We start from the raw sequence: 22,549 nt of genomic DNA on the forward strand, positions 1-22,549 counted from the left end.
AAGGATAAGTAAGTGTTTTTAGGATTAACTGGGAACCGGGATTGTAATCAAACCGCTATTTTTAGACCACTGGCATGATAATGACTTAACGAAATCTGTGTTTAAATATTTTTATAATTCCATTTAAAGAGTCTTATTTGCATGTGCTTATAACGTTATTGAAGTTTCCAATAACCTGCATTTTAAATTCATATTCTCGGATTATGTTTTAATAATCAACTTTGGCGACTTTTTAAATGTACAACTTATTAAATGGGTAACGGCATAAACAGGTTCTGAATTGAAATATTCTTTTAGACACAGACTTGAATGTATTTTGGTAACTATGATTGAAATAAGGTCACGAAATAAACTTAACTAAACGTTCTAATAGGATGGAAAAATACAATGTTTACTATATAAATGGAGAAAGCATCCTAATGATTTTGAAATTAATTATACGAGTTAAAACAAGGTAAGAGTAACCACCTGTCGCGTACCAGACTACGTTGATGTTGCATGGAGAATTTCAAGTTTATAGCTCATTTTATTTTTTAGATCTCCTGCGGACAGGCACGCTGACATACAATAACACAGAAAAGATATATTTACACCCCGCGCCGGTCTAGAAAAGAGTTTTCATTTGAAACTCTTCTTTCCTGTTGAAATTGTTTCCATATATCTTTCAGAAATTTAGGCTGTACGTGTTGATGTGCCAATTAATTAAATTTCTAGTTCGGAAATGTCCATTTAGAATGTTGATTTCTTGATGCTACATTACATTTCAAAAAACTGAATTAGTTGAATGACATTTTACATCATTTCCATGCCGGAAAAGAATAATTTATTGTGGGTGGTAAACTTATGGCCACAAATAAAGTTGATAAATACAACGGCCTGGTGCATCATCACTTGCGGTAATGGGGTGAAAGTAGAGGAGACCCGCCCTTCCGGCCCGTAATGGAGGGTGGGGCGGCGGCTCACACCTATACAGTCATACATTACTGCCGGCTTGGCTGCCATCTCAAGGACTCTGGGGTGCTAATTTTATCACAGCACATCTTTATACGGACGTCATTTGTAATTCAATTCGTAAATGGTTGTACTTGTAAAGATATCAATTACCATTTCACTAAACCGTAAATTGTGTGGACAATTGATGTGAAAATATTAGTTGTTAAACTGTTAATTTAAGGATCTTAAAGGGAGAACATACATAACGTGTATGTTGCTAGAGGATGAATGGTATACTCATACAACTGAGAATCGAAGGACCAGACGGTATGTAAACAAAGTAACTGACCGTACCAATCTGACTGTAACTAACTGACTGTACCAACTTAGCTGCCTTTTGACCTTCTGATCCCAAAATCAAGAGAGTTCTTTCATGAACAAAGAGAAACACGCGTAATAATTTTAAAATCTTTAACCCTTTCCGGGCCAGGCGGCAATATATTGCCGCCATAGATCGCGTCTAAAAAGTGCCAGGCGACAAAACATTGCCGGTGAGTATACGCGAAAAGCGCCAGGCGGCAATATATAGTCTCTTTGATATTCGTTGTTTTCTTAAATAAATACGACGTCAAATGATTAGATTTTTATGTTTTTTTATTCCCTGGTATATTTTTAGATAATTAATATGAATATCATGTTTATTTTGGAGATCTATGCATTTTTATTTCGTAATTATCACGTAACATTATCAGCCGACTCGATATATTGTCGTTAATTCTTTATGCTTTAGTGTAATCGTACTATTGTATGCTGATCGCTGGATTCTTCTTTATTATTTTATTTTGTGGTTGTAAATATTAGTAGTTTTAGTTGTTACGTGCTCAGCTATTGTGTGTAGTAGTTACAATGACTGACAATTTGCGATCTCACGGGAGTAAAATTGTAAGTAGCACATTTGTAAATAGAAAAAGTGTAAATAAATTTCAAATAAAATTGTGTAAATATTTCTTGGTAAATAGTGTTTTTTAACTGTATTGAAACTATTTATGGATCCTACAATCATCTGTTTACCAGTACATCCATAACGTGAATATTTATTTTTAAGTTTCTTGCAATGTAAGAGTCAGTTGCTTTTACACTTATAAAATGTTGCGAAGTAGAATTATGCGTATTTATACAAAATGTGTCATAACAAATTTATCCATGAGAGAAATAACACAACATTTTCTATGGTTGTTCCTTTCTAAATGTACAATATAATAAAACAGCTTCCCACGGTAAAATTAGTTTTCCTTTCTTAGTTATTTGCAAAAAATAAAATAAAAAAAATTATGTAATCTATTAAAACATAATTTTTTAGATTTTAAATTACTTAAAACTACATCTATATATTTTATGTTGATAGTATATATCCATACGAGTAATTTTGTGCAACTTTTAGGTCATTCTCTAATTTTTATGAAAAATTATAAATTTTAATCTAAGAGACTGCAAAATCGCCAATTTTAGCCTGGCACTTTTGACTATTCACAAGGCGATATGAGATGTGAAAAAATTTTGCAACATCTCATATTTGGTCCTGGCCTTGAAAGGGTTAAACCTCTTCTTGAAGATTACACAGACAGGATAGTCGTATAGGCGCAAATGAATTTCATCGCATATCAATTATTATAAATATATGAGGTAAAATGTTAGGATATAAAAGTTCATACCTTGAATATGTAAAATATTGCTTTGCAGTATGTATGGTTTAAATTATACTGCTGTATAATAATAAGATTAAGTTTGAAAGTAACTTTATTTCTTCTTTGGAACATCTGTATAGAAACTTGTTTGAACACAATTGATTTGAATTATATAGCACAAATATGCTGGCCATTACATAAGACGTTTCAGTAATATCGAAGAGAACCTGTGATGCTCCATGACATTTCCACAACAAAGTAACAAATATGTATAGAGTTAAGTGTATAAGTTGGAACATGCCTTAAGTGTGCCAAAGCTGTGAAAGACGATGTTTACTTGCCGCGGGCGTGTATGCCCCTGATGACATCCGCCGGATGAGATACTTAACTTGACTTATACAACTCCATCACTTCCTGACATCGGAGGGCGCTAAAAATGTGTATTGAGTCAATTGTATAAGTTGGAATACACCTCAGTGTGCCAATCCTAGGAAAGACGATGTTTACTTGCCACGGGCGTGTATGACCATATGACATCCGCCAGATGAGATACTTAGCTTGACTTATACGACCCCGTCACTCCCTGACATCAGAGCGCGCTAAAATGTGTATTGAGTCAAGTATATCAAAAATCAAAATCAAAATTCTTTATTGTGTAGTATGCCAATTTTTACAATAATTGTATTACACTCGTCAGAAAAATATGGTTTAAGTTGCATATCTAAATAAAACAATATTTCTCAAACTTTTCACAATTTCTGTAGCCACTTTTAAATTACTAATCGGAAAAAACCGAGTAAAAAGCTTTCTGTATGAGATAGTTATATAATAATTTTTTTCAATTTTGTAGGATTATTTTCCATTTTAATATTTTGCGGTAGCCTGTTATATAATTTTGGCCCCATATTCTGGGTAAGTGAGGCACTAAGCTGAAGTCGGTGGGGAACTTGCCTATGTTGAGCGCTGGATCTTGTATTGCAATTGTGGACGTCCGAACCAATTTGGATGGAACCGTATTTGAATTTGTAGTGCACAAGCATTTCGTAAATGTATAGAGACGGGAGGGTCACAAATATATACGACTGAAAAAATTTTTTTTACATGGCGCTCTCCTACGTACGCCGGCTATTATACGGACGGCTCTTTTTTGCAAATAAAATACTCGTAGAAACTCCCTACGTGACGCTGAGCCTGGGGTCTGGTTCGATTACTCCACCGATCGTTGGCCCAACGACCCAAACATTAGTTTAGTTAAAATAAGTGGGTCGTTGGCCCAACGATCAGTGGTGTAATCGGACTGATTTGTTTCATAAAGTGAAAACATAACTAAAATGGGTCGTTGGCCCAACGAACCGTATTTACAATTTAAACAGTAAATTTACAATCAAGGTTCGTTGGCCCAACGATCAAAAATTTACTTACAAATACTAATAACGTATATGGTTCGTTGGGCCAACGACCCTATTGGAGTAACAAGTTAAATTGTAGAATGCAAGGTTCGATTACACCACTGTTCGTTGGGCCAACGACCCGTTTTATAATTTATAGAGGTTCGATTAGTCCACTGGGTCGTTGGCCCCAACGACCCGATCAAATAAAACATTGCATTTCAAGTGAAAAAGGGTCGATTTACTCCACTGACCGATTAGTCCACTATGGACAAGGGCAGGCGGTAATGGCAGCCGCTCCTCCTGCATTGTAGAAATTTTATCTTCATTATGAGCGTGAATACATTTGATAAAAATAAAAATATATATAACTATAAATGTTATTATAAATTAATATATTAATTAAATGCAGGTATGAGGTAACTTGTACATTATTAATTTTTTTGTCGGTACAGAAAAAATTACATTGGTTAATATAAACGTAATATATTTTTAGTTATAATTTATTCTACATCATTGACGTGACTAAACAAATATATGTTTTATATAAAATTTGTATAAACGGCAAAAGCGTGATTTAATCTTTATTGAAACTACATTAGTATCGATTTTTTATCACATACATATACATGTACAAGTAAAAGAACTGGCCAAATCTCTTCAAAAAGCCAATGTATAATGTTCTGAAGCATTTAAACATTTTCGTGTATCTGGTACATTTCTTCAGATGGATATAAACTACATTTACAGTATATATTAAAGGTAACTATCAATCATTAAAGCTTCATTGAGAATATGTTGCCAACTTTAAAATAGAAGCCTCTGAAGAAGTAGGCCTAATGTTGATTATTAATGGAATGTGACAGAAGGCATTACATTATCCTATACCGGGTATTCTATATGAGGTAATCTATAAACGTAATGCAGCTCAATCAAAGTATCGTAAGCAAAATATAAAATATTTATATTTTCATAGAAATATTTTTATGAATAAACTGGTATAAACAATCTGCACTAATTCTTGATCATTTAAAATATATTTTTATTTAGATTTTTATCTCATATATTTCCAGTATCGTTTTATTGTGGCCAAACAATAACACATCGTTAAATAGTGTAGATTTATTGCATAATTATTTTCTATATCAATGAATAAGTGTTTGTATGAAGGAGGAGTCCAGATATAGTTTATAAAAGTTATTCATTATAGATTATTTCAAAAGAATATCCATCTTATTGAAATTATTTAAATTGAATTAATTGAATAATTCAGCTAAGACCATAACGTCCTACCCAAAACCTCAGTCAACCTTAATTATTTTATATCACAGGCAATGTAGTAATCGACAAATACTATATTTTCTTCTTTATGTATAAATCTTGTGTTATATTTTTCCATTGTGTGTCTTGTTATGCTGTTTGTATTTTATAATTTTTTTGACTCCAAAGATTTAAGATTGCAAATTAAAATTATTACAAAATATCTTTAAGTGAAAGTGGTTCATCTATCGACCTACACACAACGTTCGTTTAAAATTGCATTCTTGTGTAATAATATGTTAATAACCTGTGTCAAATGTCAAAACACCATAAAATATGTAAATAACGCTTCTACATGTAGTTATAACTGTTTAACAATTATTAATTTTCACGTGATATTAAGGATTATGGACCCTGAGAAATCTTACAATAATAGGTTTTTTTAATGCAAAATAATTCTCGATACATTTTATTATGAAAAATAATCGGGTTTGAAATAGTTTTAAGATGTTATATGATATTACTATTATAATTATTCCTAAACTTGTAAAACATATGCATCTAACAACGTTTACGGGATTTCATTACATTTTAAACCGACTTCTTATTATCCATGCAAAGTATAACTATCAACGAAATTTAATAATATAATATTTGGTTAAACCACTTATACTTTTTATCAACCTTGTTATATAAATATTAAACAGGTAATGATAAAAACAAAATGTCATCTCATAATGGCATTTGTGGTACTAATACTAATATAATAGTACATACTCCTACTAATATGTATATATTTGATTTTTAGTATTTAATATATATGTGGTTACTTTATCAGTTATGACATATTTTCTACATACATTTAGTATCTCGAGAACAACACTAAAACGACATATTAACTGGAGTGCTAAAAAAGTAAAACATTGCCTTGCAAGGGGACTTATAAGGAGAAGGAGAATGAAGTAGTGGACTAATCGACCCTCTGGCCGCTGAAATGAGCTAATGTAGCGGCGTGGGTCGTTGGGCCAACGCCTGGTGGTGTAATCGGCCCTCTTTTGAACATCGTACGATTCATTTCACTTAGGTTCGTTGGCCCAACGACCCCCTTTAAACAATATTGCTTAATATTTAATCATGGTCCAATTACACCACTGATCGTTGGCCCAACGAACCTATACCAGTACATAAAACATATAAGGTTCGTTGGGCCAACGACCCTTTATTTACAATTTACAGAAATGAAACAAATAAGGTCGTTGGGCCAACTACCCTCTGTAAAAATTACATTTCTTCCAGGAGGGTCGTGGGCCTACGATCAGTGGAGTAATCGAGCCATCCCCATTGGGCCAACGATCCTCTGTAGTAGAAATTATGATTTTTTTTTAGGAGGGTCGTTGGGCCAACGATCAGTGGAGTAATCGAGCCGTCCCCTATTATATCATACCGCAGCCTTGACTCGATCAGGGAGGTGTAGATTAGTCGTAAAAGAAAATAATTTTGATATTGAGAATATCTGCTTAGTAAAAACAATTGTGATGATAATTTTGAGTATAGCATATCTATGTGCTTTTCCCAAGTAAATTTACTATCAAAAATTAATCCCAAGTACTTACAATCTGATTCTAAAGGCAATTAGAATTCATTCATAACGATCAGTGGATCGATTTCTGAGCTAAAATAATTTGAAATAGAAATACTTTTGGTTTTTGAGGGATTAACATGTAAATTATTTCGATTTAAGTATTGATATAACTTTGTTAGTTGTAAGAAGCAGTTTATCTCTATATGCTCTACTGATTTAGCTTGGAAGATTAAGGCGATATCTTCCGCGTGCATTGTAATATGTAACTCTGGAAAATTTATTGTTAAACTGTTTGTATATATGATAAACAATATCGGCCCCAAAACGGAGCCTTGGGGAATACCAAAATTTAACTCCAATTTATTAGAATTTACATTTTTAACCTGAACACTTTGTGTTCTATTTAGTAAAAAAGATTTAATCCAGTTGAGGGCTACTCCACGCACTCCTAGGCGACTTAGTCTTTCAAAAAGCACTTCATGATCTAGGCAGTCGAATGCCTTTTGAAGATCAAGAAATACCCCCACAGATTTAAATTTTTTATCTAAAGCATCGATCGCATGGGTTGCAAATTCTGCCATCGCACAAGCTGTGTTTTTCCCTCTAACGAATCCATATTGTTCTTTACATAATAAGTTATGATGGAAAAGAAAATCCAGCAGTCTATTAGCAAAAACATGCTCAAATATCTTGGAAAATGTTGAAACATTTGCAATTGGTCAATAGTTTTACGGGAGACCCGTATCTCCGTCCTTGTATATAGGCCGTACGATAGCTTGTTTCATTTCCTGCGGAAAGAAACCTTCCATCATATAGGAGTTTATAACATTCGAAAGGGGTATAGATAAGGCATTTGCACATTGGCGAACTAGTTTATGTGATATACCATCGTATCCGGAAGCATTTGAGTTTTTAAATTTCATTATTATTTTATAAATTTCTCTGGGGTCTGTAGGAGTCAGCATGAGCGTACTAGGACAAGTTTTATCATATTGTGACTGTACCGTCGGTTCCGTTATCATCGAACTCTTATGTTTACCAACATTAGCAAAATAGTTGTTTAAGATTTCCGGGTTCTGCATGTCTGCTGGTAACAAAACAGATTTTCTGTTTCTGTCTTGATCTATTATTTTCCACGCTTCTTTACCTAAATTATCGGTATAGCGTAGACGTTCGTACAAATAAGCCGCTTTAGCAACCTTTATAACCTTTCGGTATATTTTTCTATAATTTTGGTAGTATTCTAAAAAGAATTTAGTCTTGTTAGTTCTTTTCCTATAATCAAGTTCTTTAAGTTTTCTTGAAGAAATTATTATCCCCTTAGTAATCCAGGAAATTTTCCCTTTTCCTTTAACGTTTGGTTTTGTTTTAATGGGACAGGCTATCGAAAAATAGTGATTAAATATATTAATAAAGCTACTAAATTTGTCTCCGGTATTTGAATGATCCTTCACAGTTTCCCAAGACTCTTTATTTAGTAGATGTTTAGTATTCTCAGATTTTCCGGGCATGTATTAGGTGTAGCGCAAACGCTGGCCTGAACGAGTAATTTTGGCGGAGGAATTCGGAGGTGAAACTGCAATCAACTGAGCAAAGTGGTCGGAAAGTCCTGTACCGATTACGTCGACTTGCAAAATATCAGCGTTAATATTCGATAAGACATGATCAATTAAAGTTGAAGAGGTGTCTGTTTTCTCGTGTTGGTGAGTTTACAAATTGCTTTAAATTAAACTCCCGCATTAGGTCCTTTAGTCTATTTGTTTCAGGATTTTTAACAAGCCAGTTCAAGTTCAAATCTCCTACAACAAGACATAGCTTTCTATTACTTGACAAATAGTTCGACAACAACTGGTAAAACAATTTGAAAAACATATTTACATTTGAGTAGTGAGGTGACCTATAAATACCAAACAAAAATATCTTTTCACCATTATTTAAAATTATTTCAGTCCCTGACAATTCTAGTGACATTTCTTTAGAAAATCTATTTACATTAATCCAATTTACATTAATTCCATTTTTACATAAGATAACTGAACCTCCACTACTTTTGTGTTCCGACCTTGAGAACTGACTAATAATTTTATAATGCTGAAAATTAATTGACTTTAACTCGTCTGTTTTCAAGCCATGTTCACTAAAAACCACCAAGTCAGGCTGTTCCATGTGTAAAAATATATTTATCAAATCTATCTTATCTCTCATATACTGTACATTTAAGTGTAATATTTTAAGGTTTTCAGCATTTACTAAAGTTTGTATATTATTATGTGAAATATCAAAACATCTAGGTATATTTAGATTTGCTGTAGCAGAACGCCTTTCATTGTCATAGCTTATATGTTTAAACTTTTTTTATTTATTTTGTCTACCATTGCCCTACATAGCTGGTGTTTACCCCAATTGTTTAGGTGTAGACCAAGAGAGCTATAGTTTTTAGGTGGTATATTTGCTAATGATAAGATTTTCAAGTGGTCGAATTTCAATGCCTCAATTATTAGTTCTATGTTTATTTTTATTATTTTGACATTTAGGTGGGGCTTATCATACCTTAAAGGTACAGTACAGACAATAACATTAGTATTTTTTGTTTTCTCAGCAATTCTTTTTACATAGTCTTTTGCACTAAATTCAGTTTTCTCTTCAACATTGTTCGAACCACTCAGAACGATAAGGCGATCGTTGTTGCTTAATTGTTTCGCCTCGTAATCTAAGTCACTATGTGCTTACTCTTGCCACTTGACTTCACAACACTGTATACTGCACAATTTTCACCTAACTGATTCTTTAGCAATTGACGTAGATTACGACCATGGCTGTCAGATAGCAATGTTACTTTACTAATTAGCTTATTTCTTGTTTCTTTGGTCGGAGTTGTATGGTTTGATACTTTAACTAATTTGTTGTTTTTGTTTTTAAGCCAATTGATTTTGCTGTAAATTTTGTTTACTGAAAAGCTTTTGTTAAAACAACGATCACCTTTGATGCTGATGTTCACTATCATTGAACATGTAAGTTCAATATAGTGAACCACATAACCACCACACTCTACTCCACTTTTCAATTGACGGCATTGCATCTGTACCACGTTGACGTCAGGGTCACCACTAAGCGCTACTGCCAGTCTCTGCGCGTGGGGGCAGTTCAGGGGCTCCACGCTGTCCAGATGGTAGTATGTGTTACTCTCCCTGGTGTACACTAATAGAGACCAGTGGGTTCCGCCTTCTCTCGTCTCGTCCTCACGGTTGTTCACCGCCGCCAGGACGTAGTCGTATGTGTCCAGGGCCAGAGAACTTCGCATCTTGACTGTGTCCTCACTGTCTGTGTTGATCTTGAGGAAGTGGCTGACAGAAAGATCTATTCTATTTGCGTTGCCAGGGACTTGGATCTGGTCTAGGTACATCTTCATCTCCTCGTCACTCAGGTTATACCAGTCGGAAGTTTGAGATATAAGTTGGAACATGCCTCAAGTGTGCCAAAGCTAGGAAAGATGATGTTCTTGCCGCGGACGTGTATGCCCAGATGACATCCGCCGGATGAGATACTTAGCTTGACTTATACGGCATCATAACTTCCTAACATCGGAGCGCGATAAAAATATGTATTGAGTAAAGTGTATAAATTGGAGCATACCTCAAAAATGTGCCAAGGATAGGAAATACGATGTTTACTTGCCGCGGGCGTGTATGGCCAGATGACATCCGCCGGATGAGATACTTAGCTTGACTTATACGACCCCATCACTCCCTGACATCGGAGCGCGCTAACAATTGTCTCCCATTTCAGAAGCTACCGATCACCGGCGCCGGGAGGCCACGCCCAGTCTCATCGGAGTCCTTCAAAAGGCCGGATTAATCACTTTGTGAATGGTCATGAATTTCTATTTCAGCTGTCATGTTACCTTCTATTTATCATCCTTCTAGATTCAACATACAAATGTAATTTCAAGCTCGTTTTTTATCCGTAAAATACAAAACTTCATTGGAAGCAACTCTGTAATTATAACTACGGATACAAAATGCGCATGTACACCATTCTATCTACACACAAACACACGTAGTAGATTATCACAACAATTGTTGTATTTTGAAAGTAAAAATCCAAAAAATATATACTGTACAGATTAGCGTTACCACGTTCAACGAATGCCTGACGTTACGACGCGTCGGCTTGAGAGTTTACGCTTTCTCCCCAAAGTGGACAACTCTCTGGTCCGGAAACTGACTCCCAGTGGACCATTTTCGAAATTTATCATATTGGATTCTTATATAAAGGTAGAAGAGGAGTTCCAAACCTATTTTCAAACATTACAAAACCTGCTTTAGTCATCAAGCTGTGGAAGACACTTCCTTAAGTTTAATTTGATAGTGGCTAACTCTATTTATATTAAAACTTTTAAAACTGCAAACATTCATTTTAATATCGATAGTTAGTGGGTAATATAAAAAGCTGATATGTAAGTTTTTCGGCAAAATGTAGTTATCACATACCGTATTTCGTATATCAAAATCTACAGTATAGTAAAATTAAATTTGTCCTAGATATAATGATGAAATAGCTTTGACCTAGGTCCAAATTTGATATGTCTTTCAGTTTTATATGATTGAAAAATTTAATATGTCCCCTATCACATTTTCCACTTTTTAAAATCATTGATCGAATTAATTAAATGAGCAGAATATGAAGGAAACAGGATTTTTTTCCGGACAGTTGCCATCGTTTAGTGAAACAAGCAGAATATGATATGATAGCCATATGATGTTTAGTGATCTTAATAATTGATATTTAATTTCATACCTTTGACATATAACGTGTTCCAAAAATAATTTCCTGACAGTTTTGAAGTTATGTTACTGGAAGGTTTTGTGACATGTTGGCTGTGGAGATCAGTGTCATTCAAAGATATTTAAAGTGTCAACAACATTTACGTTATAAACGGTAAATTATTATAATTTAACATTTTTTGTCAAATAATATGACCATAGATGTGACATTAAAGATCCTGTGCATTCAACAAAGGGGGGAAGAAGAGAAAAAATGTATGAGAAGATGAAGTAAGAAGGAAAAAGAAATAAACGGTAAATTACTATAATTTAACATGTTTTTTGTCAAATAAGGAGACCATAGATGTGACATTAAAGATCTTGTGCATTCAACAAAGGGGAGAAGAGAAAAAATGTATGAGAAGATGAAGAAAAAAGGAAAAAGAAATAGCGTTGTCTTTCACTAATAGAAAGTCAATGTTAGAAAAAAACCACCTGTTCTTCAATTTTGCAAACAAAAACGCTTTGAGGAAATAACTAAGTATCAACAAATTATTTATTTCAAAGAAATAAATGAATAAAAGGAATGTTTAAGATAAACTTTTTGGAGTAAGGAGGAGAATCGTAGCAGTAAAAAGATGAGAAGAAAGTTAGAGGATATGATTAAGCAAAAAAGCATTACGAATTAATATCTACAGCTTACACTATAAGTAAAAGAACCAAAGGAATAAGAATATTTATGGTATTACATGGTGTTAGTAGAGGAAAGGTAGATGCAGTAATTCAGAAATTAAAGATACTAAAAACTGATTATGTAAGGGAATGAGAGTAGAGGAAGGCATCTCCTGCAAACAAAAACTGAAGAAAGTAAATAAGTAGAGTACTACATTGAGTTGTGTTCAAGACATACTAGTCACTACTCGCGAAGAGGTAAAATTTATCCTCGTAGCTAACTGAGTATGAAACAATTTTCAAGATTACAAATACGTGGAAATGAAAAGTGTGACATTGATACTGTAGGGTATGGTGTATTCAGAGATGTTTTGATCTCTCAAAATCCTTTAAAAGTTCAAACAACCCTTTCTTAACATGTCAAGACTTATTACGATTTGTTAAACAAGAAAAGGCACGAGAAAATCAACAAACAAAGTTAAAGACTGTCACTAGAACGTGAAGCTCCGTTACTCAAAGCTACAAAGGCTTATGAAAGCAAGAGGAAAGACAAACGATCTGCAAAAGATAGTAATAAAAACAATATTTGGTTGTAGCAAGTCCATTCTGCAACGCAACTCTCAACTAATATCGCTTATTAAAAGAGAATGGTTTGTATATAAAAACTCAAGATTTTTAAATGTACTTCTGACAACTCTGTTGAATGCTACATATACGTACTTGAATCAGGTGGAAGTGGAATATCAGATTAAACCGCCTTTTGTTTGTTTATTACGTTGATAGGGCTGGCTGAGAGAGTTACCTATGTTGTGACATATTCAGAGTGAATTAGGAGAGAAATCAAAATATTAACCCGGCAGGAATGTTTTTTTGTCATGAATCAGAAAGCTTCATTAAATATAATGAGTCAAAAGTTCTTGTTGTTTGGACATACAAGACTAGAGTGTGGCAGTGATCAACCTCGGAGTAACAGAGTGACATTCTACTAAAAAAACTTGTAGGACACTACTTCAAAATTCAAGAGACTGGTATCAATTTGTCAGAAGTGTCAAAGGAAAGAAGCAATTCCAAGTGACCGAAATTACACAAGACGGTTTTGAGTTTACTCTTAACTTTACCAAAAGGGTAAATTTCTCATAAAGCGAGTCACATAGTGTGACATAGAAGATGAAAGGTAAATTGGCTTAAGATCATTTTAAAGCATTAATATGCACTGACTTGGACGATGATACTCTTCGCAGAATTGACAGGCAGGAGGAAAACTCAAGAGCATTTCTAATCCTGTGCTCCTGTGAACATTAATTTACCGAAAAAGACAGATCTTTTAAGTGTTGAATCTTATTTATAAGAACTACCACTCTCTTAACAGAAAACTTACAGAAGCATAATTACATAGAATATTGATGAAGTATGGTTTGAAGATCAACTCGATTCTGACAGTGGTGAATAAGAAAAGGCTAAGAAGTTTTGACATCTTTGTAACTAAAATAAAAACTATTAATATTAAGTTGCCAAAACAAGGCATGTGAAAATTACACAACCAAAGCAGAAGGTTTCACATTGTTTAAATATATTTCCCACGAAACAATGTGAATAAATAACTTTTTATGTCAATAACCTTTGACTTACAAACTTCTTCTGTAAAATTTTGTTTTTGTACCATATATGTACAAGTACGCTGTAACGTTTCTTTGGACATATTGTGTACGCCAATAGACACAAACCGAATTCCCTTTCGTGTTCAAAACCATAAGCATGAATAAAACTGCTTTATGTCGTAAGAAGCCTCTAATTATTTTCAGGTGACAGAAGGCATTCCCTCTATTTCCAGAGCACTATCATAGGAGTTGGTAAATACCTGTGAAAGTATTCGAGTGCTTATTATGTACAGTTAAAAGCCGTGATACAGTTGTTAGGTGTGTTCTGGATTTCAAACTTTATTTCTTTGATCTTACAAATGTTATGGTGTTTTATTACATCAATATTACAAATATGACACAATAAATTCCCTTATAAAATTTACACAAAAACTTACAACAACGAAAATCATGATTTAGCCTATGGCAAGCAATGAGGTTTATATTCTGATATTGATGATAAGCTGATTTTTTATTTTTCATTACAACTTAAAAAGTGATGCAAATAACTGTACTCGTCATTGTTAATTTTGATAAGTAAATGCCTTATAAAAACTAATGTAAATTATAGATCATTAACAGAAAAAAGTTACTAATTTAAAGTAAAAATAGATTAATATTATTTCCCCTGTTATCGTTTATACATAAAGTATAATCTGTACTGAAAAAAACACTCGTTTCCCGTTTAAAGGATTAAGTTGGCTAATAAATTGCGAAGGGGTTGCGAAAGATCAAACAAACCTAAACAACTACAATCCCATTCTCCGCTAGAGGTTAACCGTGTTAATGTAAAACACATTAAGTTTTGTGTTACTAATAAATACCGTCTCCATTAGTAGCCAACCAAAGCGAGTCAAATTAGATTACAGGGGTCCCCTTCACTGGAGATACTGGCGGAACAATGTGCTCTCCTACATTTACCTGCGAATTACGTTGCCAAAGCAATATGTGTTACCAACGCTCCACGCTTCTAGTGGTAATTTATATTCAAATTTAAGGTAATACTTTTTTAAACTTTATGAAGTTTTCAATTTTAATCAACGTAATTAATACAAATTTATTCTTTACTGAGTAAGCTATTTTTCCGCGTTTGGGTGAGGAAGGTTACAAGTAAACCTATCAGTTGTAACTAATATTTCTAATGCATTTTTTAAACTTAACTGTAATTCTTTTAATGACTCCTTAGTCGTTATTATAAGTATGCCTATTAAATTTCATAATAACTCATTGTGTACATAAAAATATGGAAATAAACTCTAAGAAATGTAACTATGGAGAGGTCTTCAAAGAATAAAATTCAGACATACACCAAGATTTTCGATAATGATTAATTAAACAACTCGGTAAACTCTTTCCCAGGTTAATTATACGGATTGGACTATACATTTTTTATATATTTACTATTAACATTGCATTACGATGAGCGTGTATAATGTTAGTACTCAATCAAATTAAGTCTGAAAACCTTTCTGTACGCTTGTAATAGTGATTAAAATTACATAAGATAAGGTTTTTAAAGAATTTGGACTGCGAGATGTTTACATTTATGAGTTATAGAGTTCTTAGCCAAACCAAAACTCAAAAACCACTCAAATTTTAGATCCTGGTTTATTCAGATGAATTCAATTGGTGACCGAATTATTTTAACTCTTATTTTAATTAACAAATTAAATATTTACTCAATAGTAAACAATTTATTTTTCTGGTTCCACTATACTATAGATTCATAACTTATTACACTGGTCGATTGCTTTATTTTAAACCTTCCAGCCAATGTTAAATATACTGCCTAAAAGAAAATATTGTACCTTTTTAAATTTATATTACTTTAATTTTCTATCCCTATATGACTCATTAAGTCGCATGTTTAATTCATTAAAATTATAAAAACCAAATCAGCTGGTTTTGACAAAAAAGAGGCAATAATGTTCACTCTTAAGTGTTTCACTCTTGATCATGTAACTATGTGAAGGTAACATATTTAACTCTACCACCTTTGGTCACTCCTAACATACTCATTGCGCCCTATGTAATGGAAAACGATATTAAAAGTAATTATACAGTATATTACATAAAAGTATTTGAAATATTATAGAGTGAACTCTGAAATAAAATAAAAAACCAATATTCCATATAATGAATCAAAATGGGTTATTAGTAAAAGATCCAAACGAATTTCAACTTCAAGCACAAACATTTAAAACGGTATCACTATATGCAAATCATCTAGTTTTACGGCACAAACGTCTGCCACACGATCCAATAATAGCTTTATCGTACTACTTTACTGTACTTTAATTAGCAATGTTTTATACGTATTTCATTGAAAATTACGCTTCCTCCTTTACTTTAACTCTCTAATTATACATATTAACTGAATTTTTATTGATTTATACTAAGACATCTAAATATATAGGCCTGTGGCAGTTCTCGGTGTATAGAACCTCCCCTGGCAGCCCTCGCTCACGAGCAGGACTCGACACTTTGGCATGTGCTGGCCTCTGACATCACTCCACCTTTGGTTGGTTGTTCCAGACCTTTGGGATTTTTAAACGCATGGGCCTCATAATTATTGTCTATCCCACTGTACCATAACACTCGATTAAAAGATAATAGAAACTAGAAACTTGGTGCATGAGTTTCTCATGTTGCAAGGAACCCCTATTTATTTGGAGGGCTGTCCGAATGTCTGTTTGTCCTTCCAACTGCCCATCTAAGAGATAAATTTTTTTAAAGATCCTAGAGACTTGGAGCTTGGGTTGCAGATTCCTCTTCATCCATGGAAGAATGCCATTTACTGTAGAGGTAAAAAGGTAAAAGGGAATTTCTGTATATTTCCTTACGTTTTGTCCTTCAATACTACTTTGTCATTGGTTGTTGGTGCGGCTTCTAAAAATGAGTCAGTATAATGCACCAGAATTATATGACTCATATTATGCTATCTGAAAGTTTCGTCAAAGAGAGAAATCAAATGTTTTTCCATCAATATGATTCAATACAAATTAATACCCATAACTCAGCTGAACTAGATTGGAAAATAAAAATAATAACAGTTCAATTTATCGTTTGACTGTCCACTCCACAACCACGGGACTTATCGTCTGTCTGTCGCCGTTTCAATTTCCAGTTGTTGCATCGACCATCACTTTTGGTCCATGTCATTGGTCGAAATCAATTTATCGAATTCTGAGTAGGGGTTTTTATACTGTTTATGTTTTCTGGTGAGCAATTGTTAAGGCAGTTTTGTGGCAGCTAGTGATGAAATTTACCTTAAATAAAAATTTAAATTTTGGTCTATACAGTTTTCAAATTATATTGTTACTTATATAGCATGTTGCTGATTTCCGTACTAATATTAAAACCCAAAATAAAACTTCAAGGTCTTTAAAATGCCTATTTTTTCCTAATACAACTAAGTAACCTATATATTTTTTCAAATGGAAAAAAATCTGCTAAAGACATAACTAAGGATATGGTTAACAAACTAATAATCTTAAGTATAAAGTTTTATTTTAAAATAAAATTTATATTTAGAATGAGACATATTTTTTTATGCTTACGAAGTATCTTGCGATTTAATACCCCTTATAGGATGAATTTGAATGTTTTAGAACAAAATTATTGTTCAGAATCTATTTATTTGTCTACATTAAGTAATAACTATTTTATATTGTACTGTTTATCGAGTGTTGTCTAATCCCACCACCCGGATGTGGGCGTCTTGCTTAAACACCAGATTGTTTGCACACCTTGGTTAGTGAGGGTTAGTAATTAGGAGAATCTGGCCATAGAGTAAATTAAAAAACAAACACACCATAGTTGATGTATGGTGATCTAAGATTTTGAGCTTGAAGTATGATTTTCCAGACCGTTCAACAAAACTCTGAAAACATATGAGGATTTTGGATCTCTCAGTAAAAATCTCGTTTTGTAAAATATGTCTTTCTTAAACACCAGATTGTTTGCACACCTTGGTTATTGAGAGTTAGTAATTAGTAGAATCTGGCCATAGAGTAAATTAAAAAACAAACAAATCATATCTGATGTATGGTGATTTACGATTTTGAGCTTGAAGTATGATTTCCCAGAACGTTCAACAAAACTCTGAAAACCTATGAGAATTTTGGATCACTCAGTAAAAAAGAACAGGTAAGAGCAAATTTTGGAGAACACTCACGAAATTCAATCTTATATGATCTCCTTCATGATTCTAAAGTTTACCTGATCTAGAACTAACACAAATTTAAAACATGGTTTGAACATATACTGGCTATAAAGACGAGTTTAGTGAAGAAATTCACACAAAATAAGCTCTTAATCAAGTATTCACTCTAGTAGAATTCTTAAATAATTTAGTGGATTTCATAGTAGAAGACGTGTGTTTCTCAAATCACTAAAATTCGCCTTTTATCCAGATAAGTTCAGTATGTACCCTCATATTACCAAAGGAAATATTTGATGGCCAAGAGAGTGATAGTCTCAACATTTCTTACTTAAGGAAAATACAATTCTGTAGATGATAGTCACTGGGAAACTGTATTATCTCGGCGTAGACATCATGTTAGTGGCTGTAAGAAGAAGGTAGATGACATGTTCCGCTTCTATCTAGATTAGATAGTGAAGGCTCCTTTGAAGCATCGGCTTCGCTTCAACTCATGGAACATTTCTTCTTATTCCTCTATATCGTAGTTATCTGCTCTTTCAATAGTATTGTTAGGATAGTTCAGGTCTTAAAGTTACTCATTCAGCAATGGCAACTGCAGATCATAGATATATCTACCAGGTTACACTTTGAGCCGATCGTGGACTTCTCTCTCTCTGGCCCTAATTCGATGTTTGAGAAGCTGCAAAGAGTGTACAAGACAGTATTACCATTCCTGGTAGTTACATAACGCACTTATTCTTATCAGCACGTAATTCTTACAACACGCAATTCAGCAAGTTATAGGCAGACCGAAAGGTCTGTATGGATTTAGAAACACGCTTCCTGAATCTTTAAGTTGCAGATCACGGAGTCACTGGTTCTTTCAGTATTCTATTATTTCTATGTCGCTTATGGCAACAATATATCGAGGGAGGACACCAAAGGAATTTAGAGAATACAAAATGCTTTACGCTATGTGTTCAATTTGAAACTTTTTCAATACGTGACCTCCTATCTGCTTGATGCTAATATGATTCAAATGGAAACTCTGTGGTGGTTGTTGACTAACTGCATGATGCATAACGTTCTAGAGTCTGGAGAGCCGCAGTACTTGTACAAGAGATTGCGATTCTGGCATAAGTCTCCAAGCGTAGTAACCGGCATGATAAAAAGCTTCGCTTCCGAAAAGAGACGCTGAAGTTGCGTTGGAGAAGCTTCTCTTATTTCAGCCCAACCATGTATAACATCCTCCATTGAAAGTTCAAGAAATCTTTCCAGATTAAAATTTATGAGGTGTTGCACCTGTCTAGCCGATGAGCATTACTTATTTAGTAATAATATTAGTCAGAAATGTGATGCTTAACATTGAATTATTTCTTGGAAACGCTCACAATAAAAAGCATTTTTGTTTTATTTATTTATTTAGTGCTATTTAATTTACTTCAGAGTAGCTTAAGTAAAGATGTCCAATACTTTACATTTTAAACTATATTCAATTTCTCTTTTACACTATACATTAACCCACTGAAACATATGTAATGCGTAATATATGTGATAGTTGTCCGTCATTTACATCGAAATGACATTTTAAAAGTAACATTCGAAAGTAAATGACTGTATTACATGTATATTTAGAACCATAACTTTAGTTATTTCAGTAGCAGCTTTGTATCAGATAACAATGCATTTTAATTCTTAATCAAATCAAATTTATTTGTAGAGACTTTTGCTTTAGAATTAATACCTGAAAATAATTTATTTTTCACTCAAATACAGATTTTATTGCATTGTAATAAAGCGAAACCAAATTTGTATACATATAATTTCTTAAAAGGCACAGTAAGTTTAGTTGGAGGCACTGTATTAGTTTGTTAAGTTATCGATAGGTGTTGCTTTTTCTCAACATATGAAACTTTTATCGTTTCTAGAAATTAAATTCTCGCAAAGTGAAATGAAAATATTCCCAATGACTATTTGGACATCACGCATATGATTTTTAATGTTTAGATAGTTTGAAATACTTACAATTAATTTAATTTTAAAAACTTGTCGAAAGTAAACATCTTGTAAAGAAGATCGGACTGGAGCATGGATGTTGTAATAATCTACTACTAATATTGAAAAATCATATTTTCCAATTTCATAACTAATAATACTATGAAGAATCATATTTTTCAAATTTTCTAAACTACAAATGGAAGGCTGCAGAAGTAGCGAGCGTCAGTGATGCATTTATTACAGAGGTAGGGTTGGACCCAGTGATGTCTCCTGTACTCAGCACTGAAACAATAGCAGCTGTAATGAGGGCTTATTATGAGGGCGCGGCCATGCACAGGATCCAACGTTATGAGGGTATTGTTTGGGCTGTGTCTTTCCGCGATCTCTCGACTTAGTCGGCCTTCACTTGCAACGCTAGGATTAGATTACAGCTGAGACGCTTATGACAAGGACTTTATATTTCCTTATGTGTATTTTCCTTTTATAACGGTTTTGTTCATTAATTTCATGGTAAAACCTTATTTGGGGAGTATTAATTTCAAGTTACAAATAATAAAATATCTTTAAAAATCCAATTAATATTTAATCTCACATATCATAGAAATATCAAATTACCAGCAAACAGAACATTTACAAATAAATGTAAGAATAGTATAAAAATGCTCAGATCAAATGGAACAAAACATAATTCTTTCTTATTCAATTAAGTTAGAATTTATTGATTGAAAGTTTGTCCACTTAAAAAATTACAGGTGATTTTACTTATGTTATACCTAAATATGGCTATCAATTCATGAAATGGCGTACTTTAAAACTGAAATTGAACATTTGGTATTGAATATAAACTTTTACAATCGGAACTGTATAAAAAGTTGATTTGTTTTATATGGGATCAATGAATGTATATTTAATATAAATTACTTATTGGTGCCGTAAATAATGAGCAAATTATACACATAAATATCTCAATTTATATTCTCAAACTATTCAGGATCGATCATAGTTTTTATATAAAATTTTATGTATACAATTTAAAATTCTAAATATTTTGAACTATTAACTTTTGGTATTAATTACATAACAATTCAAATCATTCATAATTCAACTATCCTTTAATAAAAAGATAAAAAAATAAATGATTTTTCTGGTAAATTATCCTAAAAAAATATCTACGATATTGAAAATATACTTGTGCAAATAGAAAAATTAGTCCTGCAAAGGAAAAATCTGTCCTTTTCTCGAAACATTTAACAAAAGTCAAATAATTAGTTTTAGATATATTTTAGAATGTAGTGAAATATATAAAGCAAAACATGTAAATTCTACGATTTAAGGATAACAAATTTAAAAAACTTATTTAATAAAAACTAGTTTCGATAGAAAAATTATTACACAAGAAATGATACTACACACACACACACACACACATGCATTACTGTGTTCTAATATGTCGGACTACCTTGACCCTAACACAAGCAAACTTTAACCAATGAGGCTTCTTGTACACTCTAATATGACAATATAGGACAGTTCTCTTTCCTGTAAAGGTAATAAAGTAGGCTTTCTTATACTACATAGATTAAAATAAGAAGAGAATTATAGATTGAGCTTATCTTACCTGTCAGCCGACTATTGGTAGATGGAAGTTAGGAAAACATATAGTTCTTAGAATTTCAAATTAGTGAACTATTTAAGCCATATTCCTAGTACGTAACTGCAGTATTTCAAAGAGAATGATAATCAGAATAGGATAGCAAACGAGAACGAAAGCAGTATTTTTCTAAACAATTTAACAAAGAATGGTTAGATATCTTCTATTTTGATAATAGTATCATTTATTAGGAAAAAGTAAGGCGAATTCAATCTTTTCAATTGCCGAAAATTTTCAGTACTTATTCAGAAATATCTAAATAATGTTTGATTAAAATTCTATTGCATCTATGTTTTTAGTTAAAGATTAATATTTGTCTTTCTTAAGTAACAAATTAATATGTAACTATCGTAAACATTTTATGCAAGTAATTTATTATATAATATTATATAACCAATTACGATTGTTAGTTTTACTCTATGTTTGAAATAACTACCGCGTCTTAAATTGAATATTGTACACTTCACTCTTATTAGTAAACTTCCTTAGTTTCAAAATCCAACAATATTAATTGACTTGCTTAATTAAACATTTGTGGGTAATGCATACACATTAAGATAGTGATTCCAATACTCAACAAATTTCACACTGCTTAGTGTATAGCATTTTAGTTGCTTATTTCCATGATGCTAAACAAAAGACGAATTCTAATGTCAATCTATTCACATTAGGAAGGTTCGATGAGTTTTTGATGCGCCGTCAGAGCCAGGATTGTTCGAGAGCTTTCAATTTCCTGTCACAAATAAAGAGAGGGCCGATACCACGCGAGTTCAATGAGAAATATAAAACTCGTTTTTTCCCTTTCCATTGTCGAATTTAACCAAATATTGCTTTAA

At 32.8% G+C, this 22,549-nt stretch overlaps 1 protein-coding gene across 1 annotated transcript in view; it reads right to left on the reverse strand.

The window, feature by feature from the left end:
• LOC124363558 (sentrin-specific protease 8-like) overlaps positions 1-10,311 on the reverse strand; it is a 61,435-nt gene extending 51,124 nt beyond the window's left edge. Inside the window, exon 1 of the mRNA XM_046818811.1 lies at positions 9,828-10,311. Coding sequence (XP_046674767.1) covers positions 9,828-10,311 — 484 coding nt within the window. The remainder of the gene's footprint in view (positions 1-9,827) is intronic.
• Between the last annotated feature and the right edge of the window lie 12,238 nt (positions 10,312-22,549).

Source organism: Homalodisca vitripennis, chromosome 5, assembly GCF_021130785.1.
Source record: "Homalodisca vitripennis isolate AUS2020 chromosome 5, UT_GWSS_2.1, whole genome shotgun sequence".
Taxonomy (NCBI): Eukaryota; Metazoa; Arthropoda; class Insecta; order Hemiptera; family Cicadellidae; genus Homalodisca; species Homalodisca vitripennis.